This window comes from Bos indicus x Bos taurus, chromosome 4, assembly GCF_003369695.1.
Source record: "Bos indicus x Bos taurus breed Angus x Brahman F1 hybrid chromosome 4, Bos_hybrid_MaternalHap_v2.0, whole genome shotgun sequence".
Classification (NCBI taxonomy): Eukaryota; Metazoa; Chordata; class Mammalia; order Artiodactyla; family Bovidae; genus Bos; species Bos indicus x Bos taurus.
The window spans coordinates 107150294-107173178 of NC_040079.1; the positions used below are offsets into that span (position 1 = coordinate 107150294).

The following is a 22885-nucleotide window of genomic DNA, read 5'->3' on the forward strand; positions in this document are numbered from 1 at the left end:
TTCATGGGGTCACAAAGAGTCGGACACGACTGAGCAACTGAACTGAACTGAACTGAGGGTGGGAGCAGTGCAATGAAACCATACACCCTAGGACTAGAAAGAACCTCAGTAATTAAATATTTTAACTTCCACATTTTATAAATAAGTAACCTGTAGCTTAGGCAGGTTAAGGGACTCAAACAAAGTTATTCAGCTTAGTCTCTTATATTATGCTCTTTGGCTTAACCTCCTCTCTCTATATATTAAAAACTGAAGATAGGTTCTTCCCATATTCCCATTCCCAATGGCTTGGATGACACTGGTAATCCTTCAAATCAGATAATGGCAACACCTGACAGTGTAAAAAAATCCCAGAAATCTATAAAAGAAATGTAGAGCTTTGAACATTTTTGTTTCTCTGTTTCTTAAAGGGATTAAAATATCCAGGCATGCCAGACCTTGCACCAGATGAGCCAGGATGAATCTTCTTGATGGATTTAAATGAGCAAAACCCTAGGGTCCAGGAATTAAACATCAGTGATGGTTTTGACAAAGCATCCTTTAATCCACATGGAATGAGTACTTTCATTGACAAAGGTAAAACCTGAATGCTTAAGAATAAGGGGAAATGAGGGAAATACCAAACCACTCATCCTCAAACTACCCAGCATGTATGTCAAAGGAGGGAAGATGCTATTTTACCATAAAGGTATATATTTGTGAGATAATAAATGTATATCAAAACACTTTTTTAATTGCATGAAAGAGGGGAAGATTAGATTGTGGTCAAACTCTTTCTCCTATTCCCTTTTCATCTCACCATCAAAACCAGTCTGAATGTTGTTCTCAGAAATCTAACATATAAATTAAAGACCCTTTGAAAATAATCATGTGACATCATGCTGCTGCTGCTGCTGCTGCTGCTAAGTCTCTTCAGTCGTGTCCGACTCTGTGTGACCCTACAGACGGCAGCCCACTAGGCTCCCCGGTCCCTGGGATTCTCCAGGCAAGAACACTGGAGTGAGTTGCCATTTCCTTCTCCAATGCATGAAAGTGAAAAGTGAAAGCGAAGATGTGACATTATAAAACAACATAAAAGAAAACAATGGATGAATTAGACATGATCAAAAATAAAATCTTCAGAAGATACAACCAGTATACCACGGGTAACTCTGCTCAAGGTTGTGTGGCAGCCTGGATGGGACAGAGTTTGGTGGATAATGGATACATGTATGTGTGTGGCTGAGTCCATTTGCTGTTCACTTTAAACTATCACAACATTGTTAATTGGCTATGCTCTAAGAAAAAGTAAAAAGTTTATTAAAAAATAATAAAATACCAGGTCATACACTTCTATTAAGATGAACTAAATAAAGAAAAAAACACCACCAAGGAAGTGAGATGGAATATTATTTGGCAATAAAAATAAATGAAGTACTGATGAACACCGTAAGCATTACCCTAAGTGAAAGAACTCAGTCACTAAATGCCACATGCTGTATGATTCCACTTATATTAAATGTTCAGAACAGGTACATTTATAGAGACAAAAAGTAGATTCATGGTTGGCAGGGACTCAGGAGAGTGGGGAATGGGGTGTGACAGCCAATGGATATGGGGTTTCTTTGGGGGAGTGATGAAAATATTCTGGAACTAGATAGTGGCTATGGCTAGACAACTCTGTGAATACATTAAAAACACTAAACTGTGCATTTTCAAAGTGTGAGTTTAATGGCAAATGAATTATATCTCAAAAAAGCTGTCACAGAAAACTGAGCATAATTATGAATACACTATATATATGCTTTAAAATATTATTTTTCTTTATAGTGTATAAGTCCAGACTAACAATTTTTAAATATTTGTGTGTCTACAGAAGAATGAAACCTCTCTAGTAGTAATGACATGAAAAGGAGGAGAAATGAAAGTGTTGCAAATCAAAATTTTTGAATGAATGGTGTTTTAATTTTTCCAATTACATATTGGAGTTACAATGCATTGTTAAATATAAATTTGCTAGAGTAATTTCAGTGAGCAAAAAAATTATTAATAATTATCTCAGTCCACTTATCCAATTGATCTGTTTCATTCCTTTCATCTGAACCAATAGAGACTTGCTAATTTTTAAATAAATGGGTACCTTTTAAATAGCTCAAAGCTATTTTTGTTATCGTTCAGTCACTCAGTCATGTCCAACTCTTTGCGACCCCATCGACTGCAGCATACCAGGCTTCCCTGTTCTTTACCATCTCCTGGAGCTTGCTCAAACTCATGTCTATTGAGTCAGTGATGCCATCCAACCACCTCATCCTCTGTCGTCCCCTTCTCCTCTTGCCTTCAATCTTCCTGTGCATCAGGGTCTTTTACTAAGCTAAATATTCCCCCTGAAATCTATAATAATATATGATGTGTATTTGCTTAGCAAGCTCTTCTTTAAAAGATAATTGTACCTAACAGTTTTATATTGTTCTTCAGTTCATAAAGTACTTTCATATATAATTTATTCCTCAAAATAAAACACTGGGCCCAACCTTGACTCTTCTGCTCTCCCTGCCCCATTCAGTTGACTATTTACAATGTTCTGTCCAATCCACCCCTCACAGAACTCTCCAAGCTGCTCACCTCTCCCTATCCTTCCTGCACCATCCCAGTCCAGATCCCCAGCATGTCTTTCCTAGATTCTGCAGTGGCCCCTGATGGTACTTGCCCTCTTATATCACTTCAAATCATTTTATAAGCAAGTAGTTATTTTCTGTGCAAATGTGGTCATGTCACTCCCTTCTAAAAATTCATCATATGATTCCCATCACTTTCAGAAGTGAAAGTTGTTTTTTTTTTTTTAAGCTAGGACCATTTACTGATTAATCCTCAGGCATATAATCAGGTTTTCAGAAGTTGAGTGTATTATTATTAACATCTTATTTTATTCGTTAGTGACCTCCCTTAATTATGTATTTAATTCACAAGGCCAAAACATTATACATAAATTGGCATGCATGAGAAGATAGAGAACAAAAGTCTTCTCACCAGGCATCTCTTAAATGAAAAAAAGGTCTTAAGAAGGGGGTAAAGCCAGGGCAGCACATATATTTTTCATGCTGTAACCAGCAAGAGTGTCTTGTTGAAGGGCGATGTGGGGACTAAATCCTACTTGTCCCCTGTCAAGTCCCTGGAACAGAGTTGGGTCAGACCAAAAGAAAGGTTCATCTGTGAGGGAGCACTTTTCCTTAATTCAGATAAAGCTGCCCATGTGTTTCAGGGGCCCTGAGGATAAGCCCCACATCTCAGAGCTCCAGCTTCCAGCTTGCTCTACTGCGTAACTGGAAACCCCAAGAAGGGAACTGAGGAGATGAATGCAGATCCAGTCCTGAGTGGAAGCATGGGCCCAGGTTTTTTCAAACTCTGGAGCTCATCTGATTTAGAGCTCCTGGTAAGTTAGAAAAGACTACTCTGACAAGCCAGAGTACCTTAATCTGGTTCACTTCACAGCAGTTCACATTCCAGTATGAGAACAGACAGGTGAACATTCCTGAAGCTGGTTATAACCTAGAACTGGCTAATCTATCTTCTCCTACACTCATATTTACATTTCACATCCGTTGGGTTCACAAATAAATACCGTTTCTGCAACCTCAGGTAGGGTGACTTGTGTTAGAGGTTCATTCTCCAACTGGGAGGTGTTTGATATGTTTACTCAGGCCTGATACCTCTTGAATGTGTGTTGCAATGTAGGCTTTTCTCATAGAAAAGAATTCTCGGGAAAGCTTCATTTGCCTGTACCCACTTCTGTTTGTTGAAGGGCCACTTGGGGAAACCACATCTGTGTTTATGCACCATGGTAGCTCTGTGGCTTCCTGTTAGAGAGGATGTGCAGGTGAGGTTGAAGGGAGCATTGCAGAAATATCTGGGCTTGACTTTGCCATTGGGTGTTGGTAAAATTGCTCATAAGTCATTAACCTACTGAGTGTCAGTTTCTTCAATAAAACGGGGATTCTGGCATTTGTTTGACTTACATCAGATGGGTTGTGGGGATCAGATACAAGATGTGTATAAGAAAAATCCTTGGACATAATCAAGTTCTATACTATGTCTAAAATAGTTGAAATAGAAGCCAACTTCTTGGAAATTATGCCTTTTTTCCAATTTAGACCAAACTGTATATCTTTATGTTGTGAATCATCCCCACATGGACTCCACCGTGGAGATATTTAAATTTGAAGAACAACAACGTTCTTTGGTATACCTGAAAACTATAAAACACGAACTTCTCAAAAGGTATGGAATTATTTTGCACTTCTATTTATTTTGCGCCTCTGCTGTGTGCTTTGTTTTCTTAGTTCAGCAGGCTGTCTTATTATTATTTTTTTTTTTATTTTTTTGGAGGCTAATTACTTTACAATATTGTATTGGTTTTGTCATACATTGACATGAATCCACCACAGGTGTACATGTATTCCCCATCCTGAATGCCCCTCCCACCTCCCTCCCCATCCCATCCCTCTGGGTCATCCCAGTGCACCAGCCCCGAGCACCCTGTATCATGCATGGAACCTGGACTGGTGATCCGTTTCACATATGATAATATACATGTTTCAATGGCATTCTCCCAAATCATCCCACCCTTGCCCTCTCCCAAGAGTCCAAAAGACTGTTCTACACATCTATGTCTCTTTTGCTATCTCTCATACAGGGTTATCATTACCATCTTTCTAAATTCCATATATATGCGTTAGTATACTGTATTGGTGTTTTCCTTTCTGGCTTACTTCACTCTGTATAATAGGCTCCAGTTTCATCCACCCCAATAGAACCGATTCAAATGTATTCTTTTTAATAGCTGAGTAATATTCCGTTGTGTATATGTACCACAGCTTTCTTATCCATTCGTCTGCTGATGGACATCTAGGTTGCTTCCATGTCCTGGCTATTATAAACAGTGCTGCGATGAACACTGGGGTACACATGTATCTTTCGATTCTGGTTTCCTTGGTATGTATGACCAGCAGTGGGATTGCTGGGTCATCAGATCAGATCAGTCACTCAGTCATGTCCGACTCTTTGCAACACCATGAATCGCAGCATGCCAGGCCTCCCTGTCCATCACCAACTCCCAGAGTTCACACAGACTCACGTCCATCGAGTCAGTGATGCCATCCAGCCATCTCCTCCTCTGTTGCCCCCTTCTCCTCCTGCCCCCAATCTCTCCCAGCATCAGAGTCTTTTCCAATGAGTCAACTCTTCGCATGAGGTGGCCAAAGTACTGGAGTTTCAGCTTTAGCATCATTCCTTCCAAAGAAATCTCAGGGCTGATCTCCTTCAGAATGGACTGGTTGGATCTCCTTGCAGTCCAAGGGACTCTCAAGAGTCTTCAACACCACAGTTCAAAAGCATCAATTCTTCAGCGCTCAGCCTTCTTCACAGTCTAACTCTCACATCCATACATGACCACAGGAAAAACCATAGCCTTGACTAGACGAACCTTTGTTGGCAAAGTAATGTCTCTGCTTTTCAATATGCTATCTAGGTTGGTCATAACTTTCCTTCCAAGGAGTAAGCGTCTTTTAATTTCATGGCTGCAGTCACCATCTGTAGTGATTTTGGAGCCCAGAAAAATAAAGTCTGACACTGTTTCCACTGTTTCTCCATCTATTTCCCATGAAGTAGTGGGACCGGATGCCATGATCTTAGTTTTCTGAATGTTGAGCTTTAAGCCAACTTTTTCACTCTCCACTTTCACTTTCATCAAGAGGCTTTTGAGTTCCTCTTCACTTTCTGCCATAAGGGTGGTGTCATCTGCATATCTGAGGTTATTGATATTTCTCCCGGCAATCTTGATTCCAGCTTGTGTTTCTTCCAGTCCAGCATTTCTCATGATGTACTCTGCATAGAAGTTAAATAAACAGCGTGACATATGGCAGTTCTATTTCCAGTTTTTTAAGGAATCTCCACACTGTACTCCATGGTGGCTGTACTAGTTTACAGTCCCACCCACAGTGTAAGAGGGTTCCCTTTTTTCCACACCCTCTCCAGCATTTATTGCTTGTAAACTTTTGGAGAGCAGCCATTCTGACTGGCATGAAATGGTACCTCATTATGGTTTTGATTTGCATTTCTCTAATAATGAATGATATTGAGCATCTTTTCATGTGTTTGTTAGCCATCTGTATGTCTTCTTTGGAGAAATGTTTAGTTCTTTGGACCGTTTTTTGATTGGGTCATTTATGTTTCTGGCATTGAGCTGCAGGAGTTGCTTGTATATTTTTGAGATTAATTCTTTGTCAGTTGCTTTGTTTGCTATTATTTTCTCCCATTCTGAAGGCTGTCTTTTCACCTTGCTTATAGTTTCCTTTGTTGTGCAGAAGCTTTTAATTTCAATTAGGTCCCATTTGTTTATTTTTGCTTTTATTTCCAATATTCTGGGAGGTGGATCATAGAGGATCCTGCTGTGATTTATGTTGGAGAGTGTTTTGCCTATGTTTTCCTCTAGGAGTTTTATAGTTTCTGGCCTTACATTTAGATCTTTAATCCATTTTGAGTTTATTTTTGTGTATGGCATTAGAAAGTGTTCTAATTTCATTTTTTTACAAGTCATTGACCAGTTTTCCCAGCACCACTTGTTAAAAAGATTGCCTCCTTTGTCAAAGATAAGGTGTCCATATGTGCATGGATTTATCTCTGGGCTTTCTATTTTGTTCTATTGATCTATATTTCTGTCTTTGTGCCAGTACCATACTGTCTTGATGACTGTGGCTTTGTAGTAGAGCCTGAAGTCAGGCAGGTTTATTCCTCCATTTCCATTCTTCTTTCTCAAGATTGCTTTGGCTATTCGAGGTTTTTTGTATTTCCATACAAATTGTGAAATTATTTATTCTAGTTCTGTGAAAAATACCATTGGTAGCTTGATAGGGATTGCATTGAATCTATAGATTGCTTTGGGTAGTATACTCATTTTCACTATATTTATTCTTCCGATACATGAACAAGGTATATTTCCCCATCTATTAGTGTCCTCTTTGATTTCTTTCACCAGTGTTTTATAGTTTTCTATATATAGGTCTTTAGTTTCTTTAGGTAGATATATTCATAAGTATTTTATTATTTTCATTGCAGTGGTGAATGGAATTGTTTCCTTAATTTCTCTTTATGTTTTCTCATTGTTGGTGTATAGGAATGCAAAGGATTTCTGTGTGTTGATTTTATATCCTGCAACTTTACTATATTCATTAATTAGCTCTAGTAATTTTCTGGTGGAGTCGTTAAGGTTTTCTATGTATAGGATCATATCATCTGCAAACAGTGAGAGTTTTACTTCTTCTTTTCCAATCTGGATTCCTTTTATATCTTTTCCTGCTCTGATTGCTGTGGCAAAAACTTCCAAAACTATGTTGAATAGTAGTGGTGAGAGTGGGGGTACACTTGTCTTGTTCCTGACTTTACGGGAAATGGTTTCAATTTTTCACTATTGATAATTTTTGCTGCAGGTTTGTCATATATAGCTTTTATTATGTTGAGGTATGTTCCTTCTATTCCTGGTTTCTGGAGAGTTTTTATCATAAATGGATGCTGAATTTTGTCAAAGGCTTTCTCTGCATCTATTGAGATAATCATATGGTTTTTATTTTTCAATATGTTAATGTGGTATATTACACTGATTGATTTGCAAATATTGAAGAATCCTTGCATCCCTGGGATAGAGCCCAATTGGTCATGATGTATGATCTTTTTAATATGTTGTTGGATTCTGTTTGCTAGAATTTTGTTAAGGATTTTTGCATCTATGTTCATCAGTGATATTGGCCTGTAGTTTTCTTTTTTTGTGGCATCTTTTTCAGGTTTTGGTATTAGGGTGATGGTGGCCTCATAGAATGAGTTTGGAAGTTTACTTTCCTTTGCAATTTTCTGGAAGATTTTTGAGTAGGATAAATGTTAGCTCTTCTCTAAAGAGTAGGCTATCTTAAACTTTTGTTTTGAAGTGTTTTTTTTTTTTTTTTCTAAACCTTTCTAAAGGTTCCCATGGTGACACTGCCCTGCACCTCACTAGAAATTGCTGTGTTTAATACTGAATATCTCTAATTTTTGGAAAGCATTTTAATCCTATAAAGGTGCTCATTTAGATTCCCAAACTCTAATTCCATCTTTGGTAACACAGCAGTGCAGTACCTGCTATTGGACTCTTTAAACACCCACACCCTCTAGTTGTCCTTGTAGGTTGTAATCTGAAAGCCACACCCACTGGGTGTTATAACCAGCCTCCAGAAGGACCATTCCTTTGTTCAATCAAAGCTTTAAAGTAGAATTTGAAGGGCGGGGGGGGGGGGGGGGGGGGGGGGGGGGGGGGGAGGCCTGGAGGCACATATACAAATTCACACTTATCAAATGTTGACTATGTGCCAGGCATTGTGCCAAAATACCTGATCCACCTCTTCTCACAACTGCCTTTAGTAACAGCAGTAGTAAACACACTTAGAGCAGTTTGGGGCCAAGTTACTTCCCCAAGTTATATAACTTGTAAGTGGCTGAATTAGGTGTAAACCTTGACCCATCTGAATTCAAAGCTGGGCTGTTACTCACTGTGGTGAACATCTTTGAGAAAAATTCTAAGTTTTTTTATGGGCTAGGTTGCCTGTTCCGAGCCTGTAATGAACTACAAAGAATCTTTTATAAAACAGACTCAGCATTAAAAGACTGGTTCTAAAACAGTAGAGGTACATCTTCGCCTCAGGTAGACGAGTAGGGAAAGCAAAGGAATGAAATTCATCTTCTCTCCTTTGCTCTCTTTCTCAACGACATATTTTAATGTCTCCAAACAGAATTAGGGGGCAACAAAAGCAGAGGGGAGGAAGTAAGAGAACTTAACGTTGTTGACTTCTCCCATGATGTGTCGTGTTGGGTTCTGAGGCATGGTGGGGACTAGGACTGCCACAAGGTAACTGAGAAACTATGGACCAACCCCTTAACCTGTGCTTCAGTGTTCTTCAGCAAAATGGGGATTTTCTCACAGGCCTGATTACCTACCTGGTGATTGTGAGGACCAAATGCAACAATGTCATCTCATGGGAATAGCTCCTCGGCATAGCTGGAGGGAAAACTCGAGACACAATTCCTTTATTAGGGAGGACCACCCCAGGATACAAAAATCAGAGACCAACCTGAGGCAGGGGAAGGGCAGTGTCATAGGTTGAACTGTGTCCCTTCAAAAAGATAAGTTGAAATTTTAACCCCCTTCCCATACATCAAAACATGACCTTATTTGGAAATAGGATGTTTGTAGATGTAATTAGTTAAGATGAGGCTATATTAGAGCCTGCCTTTAATCCAATACAATTGATGTCCTTAGAAGAAGACAGACAGCAAATGAGACAACAAATCTCTGTTGTCTTAAGCCTCCCAGCTTGTGGTAACCTTTTTACAGCAGCACTATTCACAAGAGACTATGCCAAAGCCTTTGACTATGTGGATCACAATAAACTGTGGGAAATTCTGAAAGAGATGGGAATACCAGACCACCTGACCTGCCTCCTAAGAAATCTGTATGCAGGTCAGGAAGCAACAGTTAGAACTGGACATGGAACAACAGACTGGTTCCAAATAGGGAAAGGAGTATGTCAAAGCTATATGTTGTTACCCGGCTTATTTAACTTATATGCAGAGTACATCACAAGAAACGCTGGGCTGGAGGAAGCACAAGCTGGAATCAAGATTTCCAGGAGAAATATCAATAACCTCAGATATACAGATGACACCATCCTTATGGCAGAAAGCAAAGAAGAACTAAAGAGCCTTTTGATAAAAGTAAAAGAGGAGAGTGAAAAAGTTGGCTTAAAACTCAACATTCAGAAAACTAAGATCATGGCATCTGGTCCCATCACTGCATGGCAAATAGATAGGGAAACAATGACAGACTTTATTTTGGGGGCCTCTAAAATTACTGCAGATGGTGACTGCAGCCATGAAATTAAAAGACGCTTACTCCTTGGAAGAAAAGCTATGACCAACCTAGACAGCATATTCAAAAGCAGAGACATTACTTTGCCAACAAAGGTCCATCTAGTCAAAGCTATGGTTTTTCTAGTTATCATTTATGGATGTGAGAGTTGTACTATAAAGAAAGCTGAGCACTTAATAATTGATGCTTTTGAACTGTTGTGTTGGAGATACTCTTAGAGTCCCTTGGACTGCAAGGAGATCCAACCAGTCACTGACTTATTGGAAAAGACCTGATGCTGGGAAAGATTGAAGGCAGGAGGAGAAGGGGACGACAGAGGATGAGATGGTTGGATGGCATCACTGACTCAATGGACATGAGTTTGAGTAAACTCTGGGAGTTGGTGATGGACAGGGAGGCCAGGCGTGCTACAGTTCATGGGGTTGCAAAGAGTCAAACACGACTGAGCAACTAAACTGAACTGAACAAATACAGAAGAGAGTCTATAGTAAATATATTTGTCCAGCCAGCCACTGCTAAGTGTGACTGACTACTTGAAATCATGCGATTGCCCTCCAACAAGCAACACAGGCATCATTTCAAGACAGTCTAGTCAAGATAAGAAAGGAAGAGGAATTTACCCACCAGCCCCATCTTTCAGTAGTCAAAGGTTTGCTTCAAGGGTTGTTAATTCCTACACATAGCTCCTTACGCAGGCAAATCTGGTGATATCCTGTGCTTTGATAACAATCTGGAAGCCTGGAAGTAGGAGTAAGAGGCCCATAACAGACATGCGCAAGGCATTAGAAGGGTACACTGTGGAATTATGTCAGGTCCCATGCAGAGCAGGGTGAAGCAGTGCCAGCTGGAACAGAGCAGGTGGGCTTTGAGGACTTTGAGAGATGCCCTGATAAACACAATGACAAGGCATTTCAAGAGGTGGAAGAAAGTGCTACAGGACATAATATGAGGGAGTTTAACTTAGTCTATGGTGTTGGGCAATACCTCTTGGAAGAAGGACTGCGTAAACTGAGACCTAAAAGAGAAGTAGCCCAACAAACTTGGGAAAATCATTATACACCAAAACCTCAAAGTAGCTCCTGATTCATCCAAATTTTTCTTTCCTGAATTAAGTCTAAACTTGTATAGGTGTAACTGAATCACTTTGTTATACACCTGCAACTAACATCATTGTTAACTGACTATACTCTAATATAAAATAAAAAAATTTAAAAATCATGTATACCACGGGAAAGGGTGGCACATTAAACTTACTGACATATTGTATATTTTACAAAGTTGCTGCATAAAGGAGCTTCACGCACACACACAAAGTTCCATTGTTTTTCTTGCATTTTTTTTCAAGTCATCTCTCTTTTTCTTTTCCAAAATGGAACTGACTTTGTTTTTATTGACTTTTGTTGTAAGAGTAAGACTTGCTTCATTTAAAATTTTTAATGGTATTGAAGAACATAAATAAGAAAGAATAACACTCATAATCCCACCTATGCAGAGAAAGTATAAAGGTCAGACTGATCTGGGTCTTGGTACAATAATAGAAAAGAAAACCCCTAACTCTTTCACAGCTCAAACCATGAAGTTGTTTCGTTTTCTCACTCATGCTATGTCCACTGTAGATTCAGGAAGTCAGTTGTATGGTGTCCGCATGTAGAACCCTAAGAGAGGACCACACTTTATCAGAAAAGTTGCTGGTTACTGTGGGAGAGTGAGGGAAGCATTCTGGCTCTCAAAGACTCCCATCTCAGAAGCTAATATATCATTTCATTTTCATTGGCCAGAGCAAGTCACATGGCTGTGCCTAAATCCAAGGGCATGGAGAAGCCTAATTCAAGAAAGAAGAGAACCAGAACTGCACTATGACCACCACAGATAACTACTATTAACATTCACAAGCTAACAGATTTAGATTTGGGGTTTATCTGTAAACTTATCTGTTTTTGCTGACTCCTATGGAAGGGAAGGGACTATGATCCACCCGGGAAGTCCCTTCCCTTCCATTAGATCAGATCAGATCAGTCACTCAGTCATGTCCGACTCTTTGCTACCCATGAATCACAGCATGCCAGGCCTCCCTGTCCATAACCAACTCCTGGAGTTCACACAGACTCACGTCCATCGAGTCAGTGATGCCATCCAGCCATCTCATCCTCTGCCATCCCCTTCTCCTCTTGCCTACAATCCCTCCCAGCATCAAAGTCTTTTCCAATGAGTCAACTCTTCACATGAGGTGGCCAAAGTACTGGAGTTTCAGCTTTAGCATCATTCCTTCCAAAGAAATCCCAGGGCTGATCTCCTTCAGAATGGACTGGTTGGATCTCCTTGCAGTCCAAGGGACTCTCAATAGTCTTCTCCAAAACCACAGTTCAAAAGAATCAATTCTTCGGCGTTTAGCCTTCTTCACAGTCCAACTCTCACATCCATACATGACCACAGGAAAAACCATAGCCTTGACTAGATGAACCTTTGTTGGCAAAGTAATGTCTCTGCTTTTCAATATGCTATCTAGGTTGGTCATAACTTTCCTTTCAAGGAGTAAGCGTCTTTTAATTTCATGGCTGCAGTCAACATCTGTAGTGATTTTGGAGCCCAGAAAAATAAAATCTGACACTGTTTCCACTGTTTCTCCATCTATTTCCCATGAAGTGATGGGACCGGATGCCATAATCTTCATTTTCTGAATGTTGAGCTTTAAGCCAACTTTTTCACTCTCCACTTTTACTTTCATCAAGAGGCTCTTTAGTTCCTCCTCACTTTCTGCCATAAGGGTGGTGTCATCTGCATATCTGAGGTTATTGATATTTCTCCCGGCAATCTTGATTCAAGCTTGTGCTTCTTCCAGTCCAGCGTTTCTCATGATGTACTCTGCATATAAGTTAAATAAGCAGGGTGACAATATACAGCCTTGACGAACTCCTTTTCCTATTTGGAAGCAGTCTGTTGTTCCATGTCCAGTTCTAACTGTTGCTTCCTGACCTGCATACAAATTTCTCAAGAGGCAGATCAGGTGGTCTGGTATTCCCATCTGTTTCAGAATTTTCCACAGTTTATTGTGATCCACACAGTCAAAGGCTTTGGCATAGTCAATAAAGCAGAAATAGATGCTTTTCTGGAACTCTCTTGCTTTTTCCATGATCCAGCGGATGTTGGCAATTTGATCTCTGGTTCCTCTGCCTTTTCTAAAACCAGCTTGAACATATGGAAGTTCACGGTTCACATATTGCTGAAGCCTGGCTTGGAGAATTTTGAGCATTACTTTACTAGCGTGTGAGATGAGTGCAATTGTGCAGTAGTTTGAGCATTCTTTGGCATTGCCTTTCTTTGGGATTGGAATGAAAACGGACCTTTTCCAGTCTTGTGGCCACTGCTGAGTTTTCCAAATTTGCTGGCATATTGAGTGCAGCACTTTCACAGCATCATACTTCAGGATTTAAAATAGCTCAACTGGAATTCCATCACCTCCACTAGCTTTGTTCGTAGTGATGCTTTCTAAGGCCCACTTGACTTCACATTCCAGGATGTCTGGATCTAGGTCAGTGATCACACCATCGTGATTATCTGGGTCGTGAAGATCTTTTTTGTACAGTTCTTCTGTGTATTCTTGCCATCTCTTCTTAATATCTTCTGCTTCTGTTAGGTCCATACCATTTCTGTCCTTTATCGAGCCCATCTTTGCATGAAATGTTCCTTCGGTATCTCTGATTTTTGAAGAGATCCCTAGTTTTTCCCATTCTGTTGTTTTCCTCTATTTCTTTGCATTGATTGCTGAAGAAGGCTTTCTTATCTCTTCTTGCTATTCTTTGGAACTCTGCATTCAGATGTTTATATCTTTCCTATTCTTTGCTTTTCACTTCTCTTCTTTTCACAGCTATTTGTAAGGCCTCCCCAGACAGCCATTTTGCTTTTTTGCATTTCTTTTCCATAGGGATAGTCTTGATCCCTGTCTCCTGTACAATGTCATGAACCTCATTCCATAGTTCATCAGGCACTCTATCTATCAGATCTAGGCCCTTAAATCTATTTCTCACTTCCACTGGATAATCATAAGGGATTTGACTGAGGTCATACCTGAATGGTCTAGTGGTTTTCCCTACTTTCTTCAATTTACGTCTGAATTTGGCAATAAGGAGTTCATGGCCTGAGCCACAGTCAGCTCCTGGTCTTGTTTTTGCTGACTGTATAGAGCTTCTCCATCTTTGGCTGCAAAGAATATAATCAATCTGATTTCGGTGTTGACCATCTGGTGATGTCCATGTGTAGAGTCATCTCTTGTGTTGTTGGAAGAGGGTGTTTGTTATGACCAGTGCATTTTCTTGGCAAAACTCTATTAGTCTTTGCCCTGCTTCATTCCATATTCCAAGGCCAAATTTGCCTGTTACTCCAGGTGTTTCTCGACTTCCTACTTATGCATTCCAGTCCCCTATTATGAAAAGGACATCTTTTTGGGGTGTTAGTTCTAAAACACCTTGTAGGTCTTCATAGAACCGTTCCACTTCAGCTTCTTCTGAGTTACTGGTTGGGGCACAGATTTGGATTACTGTGATATTGAATGGTTTGCCTTGGAAATGAACAGAGATCATTCTGTCGTTTTTGAGATTGCATCCAACTACTGCATTTTGGACTCTTTTGTTGATCATGATGGCCACTCCATTTCTTCTGAGGGATTCCTGCCCACAGTAGTAGATATAATGGTCATCTGAGTTAAATTCACCCATTCCAGTCCATTTCAGTTCGCTGATTCCTAGAATGTCAACATTCACTCTTGCCATCTCCTGTTTGACCACTTCCAATTTGCCTTGATTCATGGACCTGACATTCCAGGTTCCTATGCAATATTGCTCTTTACAGCATTGGACCTTGCTTCTATCACCAGTCACAGCTGGGTATTCTTTTTGCTTTGGCCCCATCCCTTCATTCTTTCTGGATATATTTCTCCACTGATCTCCAGTAGCATATTGGGCACCTACTGACCTGGGGAGTTTCTCTTTCAGTATCCTATCATTTTGCCTTTTCATACTGTTCATGGGGTTTTCAAGGCAAGAATACTGAAGTGGTTTGGCATTCCCTTCTCCAGTGGACTACATTCTGTCAGATCTCTCCACCATGACCCGCCCATCTTGGGTTGCCCCACACAGCATGGCTTAGTTTCATTGAGTTAGACAAGGCTGTGGTCCTAGTGTGATTAGATTGACTAGTTTTCTGTGAGTATGGTTTCAGTGTGTCTGCCCTCTGATGCCCTCTTGCAATACCTACCATCTTAGTTGGGTTTCTCTTAACTTGGGTGTGGGGTATCTCTTCACGGCTGCTGCAGCAAAGCACAGCCATTGCTCCTTACCTTGGATGAGGGTTATCTCCTCACCGCCGCCCTTCCTGACCTTCAATGTGGGATAGCTCCTCTAGGCCCTCCTGCACTCGCACAGCCACGGCTCCTTGGACCTGGGGTTGGTCCTCCCAGCCACCGCCCCTGGCCTCAGGCATGCAGTTGCTCCTCCCGGCCGCCGCCCCTGGCCTCGGGCTTGGGGCTGGGATATCTCCTTCCGGCTGCCGCCCCTGACCTCCGACACAAGGTAACTCCTCTCATCGCCACCCCTGACCTTGGACGTGGGGTAACTCCTCTTGGCTGCTGCCCTTCAGGCGTGGGGTCCTCCCGGCTTCTGCCCCTGATCTCGGATGTGGGGTGGCTCCTCTTGGCCACGCTTTAGTGCGCCCGTTGTGGCCGCCTGCGCTTTAGCGCGCCCGTCGCGGCCACCCTTCCATAGGAGTCAGCAAAAACAGATAAGTTTACAGATAAACTCCAAATCTAACTCTGTTAACTTGTGAATGTAAATAGTAGTTATCTGTGGTGGTCATGAGTGAGACAACAACAAGTGGCTAAAAGAAAACCCATCAGGGCAATGAAAAGTCATGCGCTATTTGTGGAATTCTTTAATCCAGACTAGTTCTTGTACAATTCTTCAAGCTGATGAATTATTGGTCTTTGAGATTTCATGATTTTAATTAGTCCATGGTTTGTTGGTTTTCCCTCTCTCTCTTTTTTTTTTTTTTTTTTTCATTTTAGTGTGAATGATATTGTGGTTCTCGGACCAGAACAGTTCTATGCCACCAGAGACCACTATTTTACCAACTTCTTCTTGGTGCTATTAGAGTTGTTCATGGATCTTCGCTGGACTCAGGTGCTCTTCTACAGCCCAAAAGAGGTTAAAGTGGTGGCCAGAGGATTTAGTTCTGCCAATGGAATTACAATCTCACTAGACAAGAAGTAAGCTCTTTTATGAATTTTCAACCATTTACCCTTGATGTTCTTGTGGACTCCATCCCTGAAGAAGTGGTTACTTCTTGAGGCTTAAGTACTCAATACATGTGTGCGGGGATCCAGTGTGGTGAGGGGTCACACTCAATGTGTGATCTTAAGCCACCACTGCCCTTGTGCACATAAGGCTCCCCCAATAAAATGAAGGATCTGGACTCATGGATATGAGGTCCTTGTTTCAAATTCTTTTTTTTTTTTTAATAGAGGGAAAAGGATATATGTTTTCTTGTTTAACAAAATGAATTAAATATATGAAGCTTCAGCTCAAACTCTATATAAAATTACAGAGGTCTGGGGCCATGGGTTGTGGGGTGATGGGTGCCTGGTCCCAGGGTGAGTATCCAGCATGGCCACAAGGCCAGGTGGGTCTTGGGCTCCAGGAGAGGACAAGTCTCTGTGGCCCAGCATTCTTTTTATCATTGTTAATGTTATTATCTTAATTTTTTAAATTTCAAGGGCCCTGTCTTTCTGGCCATGGGAGGCTAGGTGAGACAGGAGGCTGCCTGGGATGGGAGGCACACCCAGCCTGCCCCAGCCTGTCAGGGCAGTGACTAGGACTGCTCTGCCCTACCTCCTGGCCCAGATACTGGTGGACTCCTGGACACCCGGGACAGGTGGTAGCAAAAAGAGCCTGGGCAGGGACATAGGCGGGCAGGCATAGTTTGTTCCAAATTCTTGTGTGACTAAAAAGGAGAATAAATGCACAATACCTCTATTCTTTAAGAGGCCAGAAGGACTTTAACTAAGTTAACTTATACTAAGTTCCATTACCCAAAAGTTCTTATTAGACAGGGAGGCCCAACTTAGACTGGGCACTGTGATTGTATAAGTGGCAGACTTCCTTTCATACTACAGCAGACTTTTCTATGAGAAAATGCTATTTTATGCAGTATAAAATTTTATGAGAAACATTCTTTTAAAGTGTTTTAAAATGGAACGTTATTTAAAAAGAAGAGTACCATGAAATATTAAATGTAATGGTAAGGTAGTAAGTAGAGATGATCCCTGTGGAAAACAATTCTAAGTATTCTCCCTCTTTTTAAAAAATGATTGTGATTGAGTTTCATGATCATCTGTTACATCTTTTCAAGCACTAATTTCCAGCACTAGAAGTATAGAATCTATTGGCCTTACAAGAGATCCACTTACCTCCATTTGATTTAAAGAATAAAGTGTGACTCTGTTAACTAATGAGACTGAGCCAGTATGTCATTTGGAAACACCAATTCCATTGCCTTTTGTCAAATTTCATATTCAAAGCTTATTAAAGTACTTCAAAAGTATTAAACATACTACTCCATTATCTTTCACTGTGGTTTATAGCAAGGTATTGCACGGGCATGTTGAGCTATTGTGAATTTGTATACCTTTTTTCCAGAATAAGAGTTAGTGTCATCTTTCATTATTACTTGCTTAAATGTCAATGTTGTTTACTTCAAAGGTATATCTATGTAGCTGATGTATCAGATAAGAACATTCATGTTATGAAAATACATGACAACTGGGATTTAACTCAACTCAAGGTAACAGGACCCTGGTTTCCCATACAACATGTTCCATTAGCTCCCAAGCTTGACCTGGGAATGTACTTCTTGAATGAAGGAAATGAGACTATTTTAGAAGAATGATGGTGACATTATGTTTGCACTTAGAAAATTCAGTAGCAAAAATACCTATTTGGGGAGCCAGAAGGAGCTGGTAGGAGGAAGGTGGGAGGGATGAAAGTCAGAACAATGTTTGACTGCTTCCTCTTCATTGGAAGGTAATCCAGTTGGACACCTTAGTGGATAACTTAACTGTTGATCCTGACACGGGAGATATTTTGGCAGGATGCCATCCTAATGCTATCAAGCTGCTGATGTATAACACCGAGGATCCTCCAGGGTCAGAAGTAAGTTCTTAGACTTACCTGAACTGCAGGGGAAAGCTGCAAGAACAAATAATGTGTGGAAGTGACTTGGGAGAATTTAGCAGGCTATATGTGATGTTCCAGAACTGAAGAAATTCTGCATATGGAAAGAGTACGATTTGGGACAGGCTGGGGAGATACAGCCCATTAACCCTTTCAAGTCACCTGGTGCCCATTAACCATCAGTGCTAAACAACATATCCCATCCATGCAAAAGCTATACTTGTTTTTGGAAATCATGGGTACCAGTCCGTGGCCCAGGGAATTGGGGAACCCTGGTTTAAATGATCCTGATTAAACCCTGGTTTAAATGTAATCTCAAAACAAAATTAGATTTTGCCAGCAGTTCTATTATATATGATAGTGCTGAAGAATGTCTCATTTTAAAGATGTTATTTTAAATCTCTTCCAAAATAATATCATACACCATTGAATTTTATATGGCATTAAAAACAACAGCATAAAGTATTGCAATTTTTACAGCATTATGCTTAAGAATAAAAAAATCTCTAGTGAATTTAAATACCGATATAAATTCTTGGCACACATACTATGAGAGATTTATTCCCAAAAATTATTGAGCACTTATAATGCACTAGACTTTGTTCTCATACTTGGAATATCCATCAGAAAACAAAGCATACCAAGATCCCTACTGTTAGGGAGGGAGATACTCATGAACAATAAGCATCAGAAATAAGTAAATTATATATTAATAGTAAGTTGGAAAGTTCTATGGAAGAAAAAGCATAACAGTAAAAGGGATCAGGACTGCTGTGAACAGAGGGACAGCAGGTCTTAGTAAATACAGAGACCAAGACAGACCTCACTGAGAAGGTAAGATTCTAACAAAGATATAATGTTTGTATCTAGGTTTGTGGTGTTGGGAAATTGAGCCTCAAATGCCACCCTGATAATTGGTCCAGTGGGTAAAGAAAACATACTGCTTCCAAAATTGCTATTCTTTAGTTTTTTTTTTAATTTGTTTCTTGAGACTTCCTGGCAATCCACTGGTTAAGATTCTGTGCTTCCAATGCAGGGGCTCACACTTGATCCCTGGTTGGGGAACTAAGATCCCATATGCTGTGCAGTACAGTAAAAATAAATAAATAAAAATTAAAAATTTTTTTTCTTTTATTAATAAATTAGTCACAACTTTTTTTTTTTTTTTGGCCACACCACATAGCTTGTGGGATCTTAGTTCTCAGACCAGAGACTGAACCCTTGGCGGTGAAATTGTGGAGTCCGAACCACTGGACCTCCAGGGAATTCCCTAGTCACAACTTCTTGACAAAAAACAACAACCAAAAAAAAAAAAAAATAATAATAACCCAAAACATCAAAAAATATAAAAAATACAGTCTGAGACTAGAGCCTGAAGAATGTCACCCTGAGCTAGCAAGCTACCCTAGCCTCAGATGTGTGCCTCACAAAGTGATACAAATTTTCTACATTTTCTACAAATGCCCAACAATAATGTCTGCTTTAAAAGAACAAAAGAAAATATGATCCATAGAATTATTTGAAAATTGCTTAGACTCTTTTTCATGTCTCCATTTTCAAGTTTAATCATTTGTTTATTTTAGGTAAGACTTCTTTCTTCACAATCTCTGATACCCTTTATTTTTGCTTGAGGCTAATGTTTACATGAGTTCCATCTTGAGTATTTCCATGTAACAAACCTGAGATAAAGTTGTAGGATCTTCCTTAAGATAGGAACTTAAAAAAAAAAAAAAAAAAACTCTACTAAACTCTGTTTTAATGAGATGTCGGTTTTCTTTAATTCACATCATGTCCTGATTGAGTGAACTTCAGCCAAGCTATTTGGAAACCTGAGCACTTATATATTTACTGATTAGCAAACTAAAGAGTGTTAATCCTGCAGATCAAAAATAGGACTAGGCAGTTGTGTCAGACTGAATTCCAGAGTGTGCATTCTTTACACTTGCTTCCCTGAGTGGGGGCTGCAGCTGTGAAAACTACCATCCACAGGTTCTGGGTTGGTTTGGCTAGCTAACTCGCTGTCCCTTCATTATTTTGCTCCACGCTTACCTCCCCATGCTGTATGTCCAGTGAAAGGCAAGACCGTTTCTACAGAAGGAAGACTGTACATTCAATTAGATAAAAGCATTCATGGTTCTTACCTGTCTCTATAGAGATGCCCGAACTATCGAAATTGTGCAAACCATCTGTTGAGGAATTTGGCTGATGTGAGATTACTTTCATTAGAATAAGAAAAAAAAAAGACTGAAGATGCACAGATTTTAACTTACTGATTTCTGAGAATTGTACAAGTCCTGGAGTGTTTGGGAAAGAAAATGTCTCTGACAGCTGTTTGTTCTTATACTACTAATGAATGTTCTTTCTTGACAGGCACTTCGCATCCGGAACGCTTTGTCTGAGAAGCCCATGATAAGCACCATGTATGCCAACAATGGCTCGGTGCTTCAGGGCAGCTCTGTGGCTTCTGTGTATAGGGGGAAGCTTCTCATAGGCACTGTATTTCACAAAGCCCTGTACTGTGAGCTCTAGACTCCAGATATTCCCAAAAGTCTACACATTTGGTAAAAGTAAACCCCTAATCATATAAGTAGAACTCTAAGTAAATGACAAACACCAATAAAAGTGTGTCCAACTTTTCTCATGCATAGACATAAAGAATCAGAGACATTACATAATATTCCCCTAATTGCAAGTTAAGTTAGTGACAGTCCAACAAGAAACCAAACCTCTCAATTCTTTAACCAACTATTCCCAATATTCTTTCTACAATAAGACATGTGAGCTGTGATGAGTGAGGTGTCCAGCTTACTTGGTAGCTGTGTGGCAAAATTACCTCATACAGCTGTGCTGTTCTGAGCCTCCTGCAGTCCAGACCAGGAGAAGAGCTAATGTTCAAATATTTACAATTCACCTTCTCTTCCTTCAATTGCACGAGGCACAAACTGCCAGTCACGTGCCCAACACATGGATAAAAGCAAGAACTGGCATTGTGAGACTGCCCAAGCCCTCCCTGAACTGGCATTCTCCCAATGCAGACACACAGGAAGTCAAATTCTGGAAAACCTGACAAAAGACAGATGGCACTGTCTACTTTGGGCCACAGCAGAGCTAATCTGATCTTTGTAACAGGTCATTATTCATGGTGGTATCTTGTCTCTGAAGTGAAGTGTTGTTATCAGCTTGACTCTGAACTAGGAGACAGGGCCTCAGAACTGTTAATTCTCAGCTGCTTTAAACTTGTTATTTTGGTTGATTCAGTAAACACTTATTAAGCAACATTCCACAGACTTGACCCTAAAAAATCTGAAATAAATAACACAGTATAGTACTGAAGTTCTGTCTAAGGACTCAACCTTAGTTTGACGAGAATGAATAGAAGTGTCCCTTTCTTGGTCAAAAATCAAGACAACCTTTAGCAAATCATTAACGTGGCTTAGTATACCCAAGCACCCCACCCCCTCCCCCTTCCCTTTTCTGTGAATTTTACTGAGAAGTGGTTGGTTGATATATTTTTCTCTTCTGAGGGTGGGGTGTTGGGGTGATTTCTTTATGTCCTAAGTCATTTTGCTCAGTTAGATGTAAGTTTTGTTGAAAAGTTTTGTAGCCAGGTAAAATTCTACATTTTAGCCCATGTAACCCTTTCTGATTTAGACAATAAAACTGTGGTTTCCAGACTTTCCTGGTTGTTCAGATGGTAAAGAATCCACCAGCAATGCAGGAGACCCGGGTTCCATCCCTGAGTCAGGAAGATCCCCTGGAGAAGGGAACGGCTACCCACTCCAGTATTCTTGCCTGGAGAATTCCTTGGACATAGGAGCCTGGCCGGCTACAGTCCATGGGGTTGTAAAGAACTGGACAAGACTGAGCAACTAAACACACAACACAAACTGTAGCTTCCATTGCTTTAGAGGATGAACGACTCGCAAAATGTTACAATCAGTTCTCAGATTTTACATTTCCAAAGGCCAACCATTAGGGAGTCACAGAGAAAAATAACTAACAGCATGTATATAGCCAGTTTTGGAAAATACAGTCTTTTTTTTTTTTTTTTCCTGTCTTTAACCTGCACAACTGCAAATTAGATAAAGTTTATCTGACTAAGGAAGACTTGGAGAGCCAGAGATGAGAAGAATAAGCGTATTTAGATGTTGGTGGGTTCATAAGAATCTACCTTCTTCTTCTTGGGGCAATTTAGGAAAGGCTGCATGATAAAATCCCCAGAGAGATGGGGGGCAATCTCATTGCTAGGGACCAATATGTCCTTCCACAATGAAGGGCTAGGAGAGATAAAGCCCTGGTGTTTCCCTTCATGTAGGCACCTCCAAATCGTTATGCGATTACCTTGAGCCTCTTCCCTTACTTGGTTTGGGAAGGAGGGGGACTGCTCCCCACAATAGATGCTACATTTTGATGATTCATTGTCTTTTCTTCCCCAGTCTTTCTGTTTAAATTGTCAGAGATGCAGGTGGGGATACTAGAGAGATGTTGAGCTCTTTGTTGAGCTCAGGAAAGTAAAGAGCAAAAACCAATGTGATTGACAGCTCCAAGATGGCCCCTAATGATGTCTGATTTCTGGTATTCATTCTCTTGCACAGTTCCCTCCTACATCAAATATGGCTTACTTGTGTAATTAACAGGATATTCCAGATGATGACGGGTGACTGTCAAGGCTAGGTTATACAAAAACTCTTTCATTTCTGTTTTGCTCACAAAATCTATGCATCATGATAAAAGTTTCTTA

General features: G+C 40.3%; 1 protein-coding gene across 1 annotated transcript in view; it reads left to right on the forward strand.

Annotated features, from left to right (window-relative positions):
• The window catches only part of PON3 (paraoxonase 3), a 37598-nt gene extending 15776 nt beyond the window's left edge, over positions 1-21822 (forward strand). Inside the window, 6 exon segments of the mRNA XM_027540124.1 lie at positions 411-576; positions 4128-4254; positions 15981-16181; positions 17674-17755; positions 17995-18123; positions 20515-21822. Coding sequence (XP_027395925.1) covers positions 411-576; positions 4128-4254; positions 15981-16181; positions 17674-17755; positions 17995-18123; positions 20515-20673 — 864 coding nt within the window. The 3' untranslated portion in view covers positions 20674-21822.
• The last annotated feature ends 1063 nt before the right edge of the window (positions 21823-22885 follow it).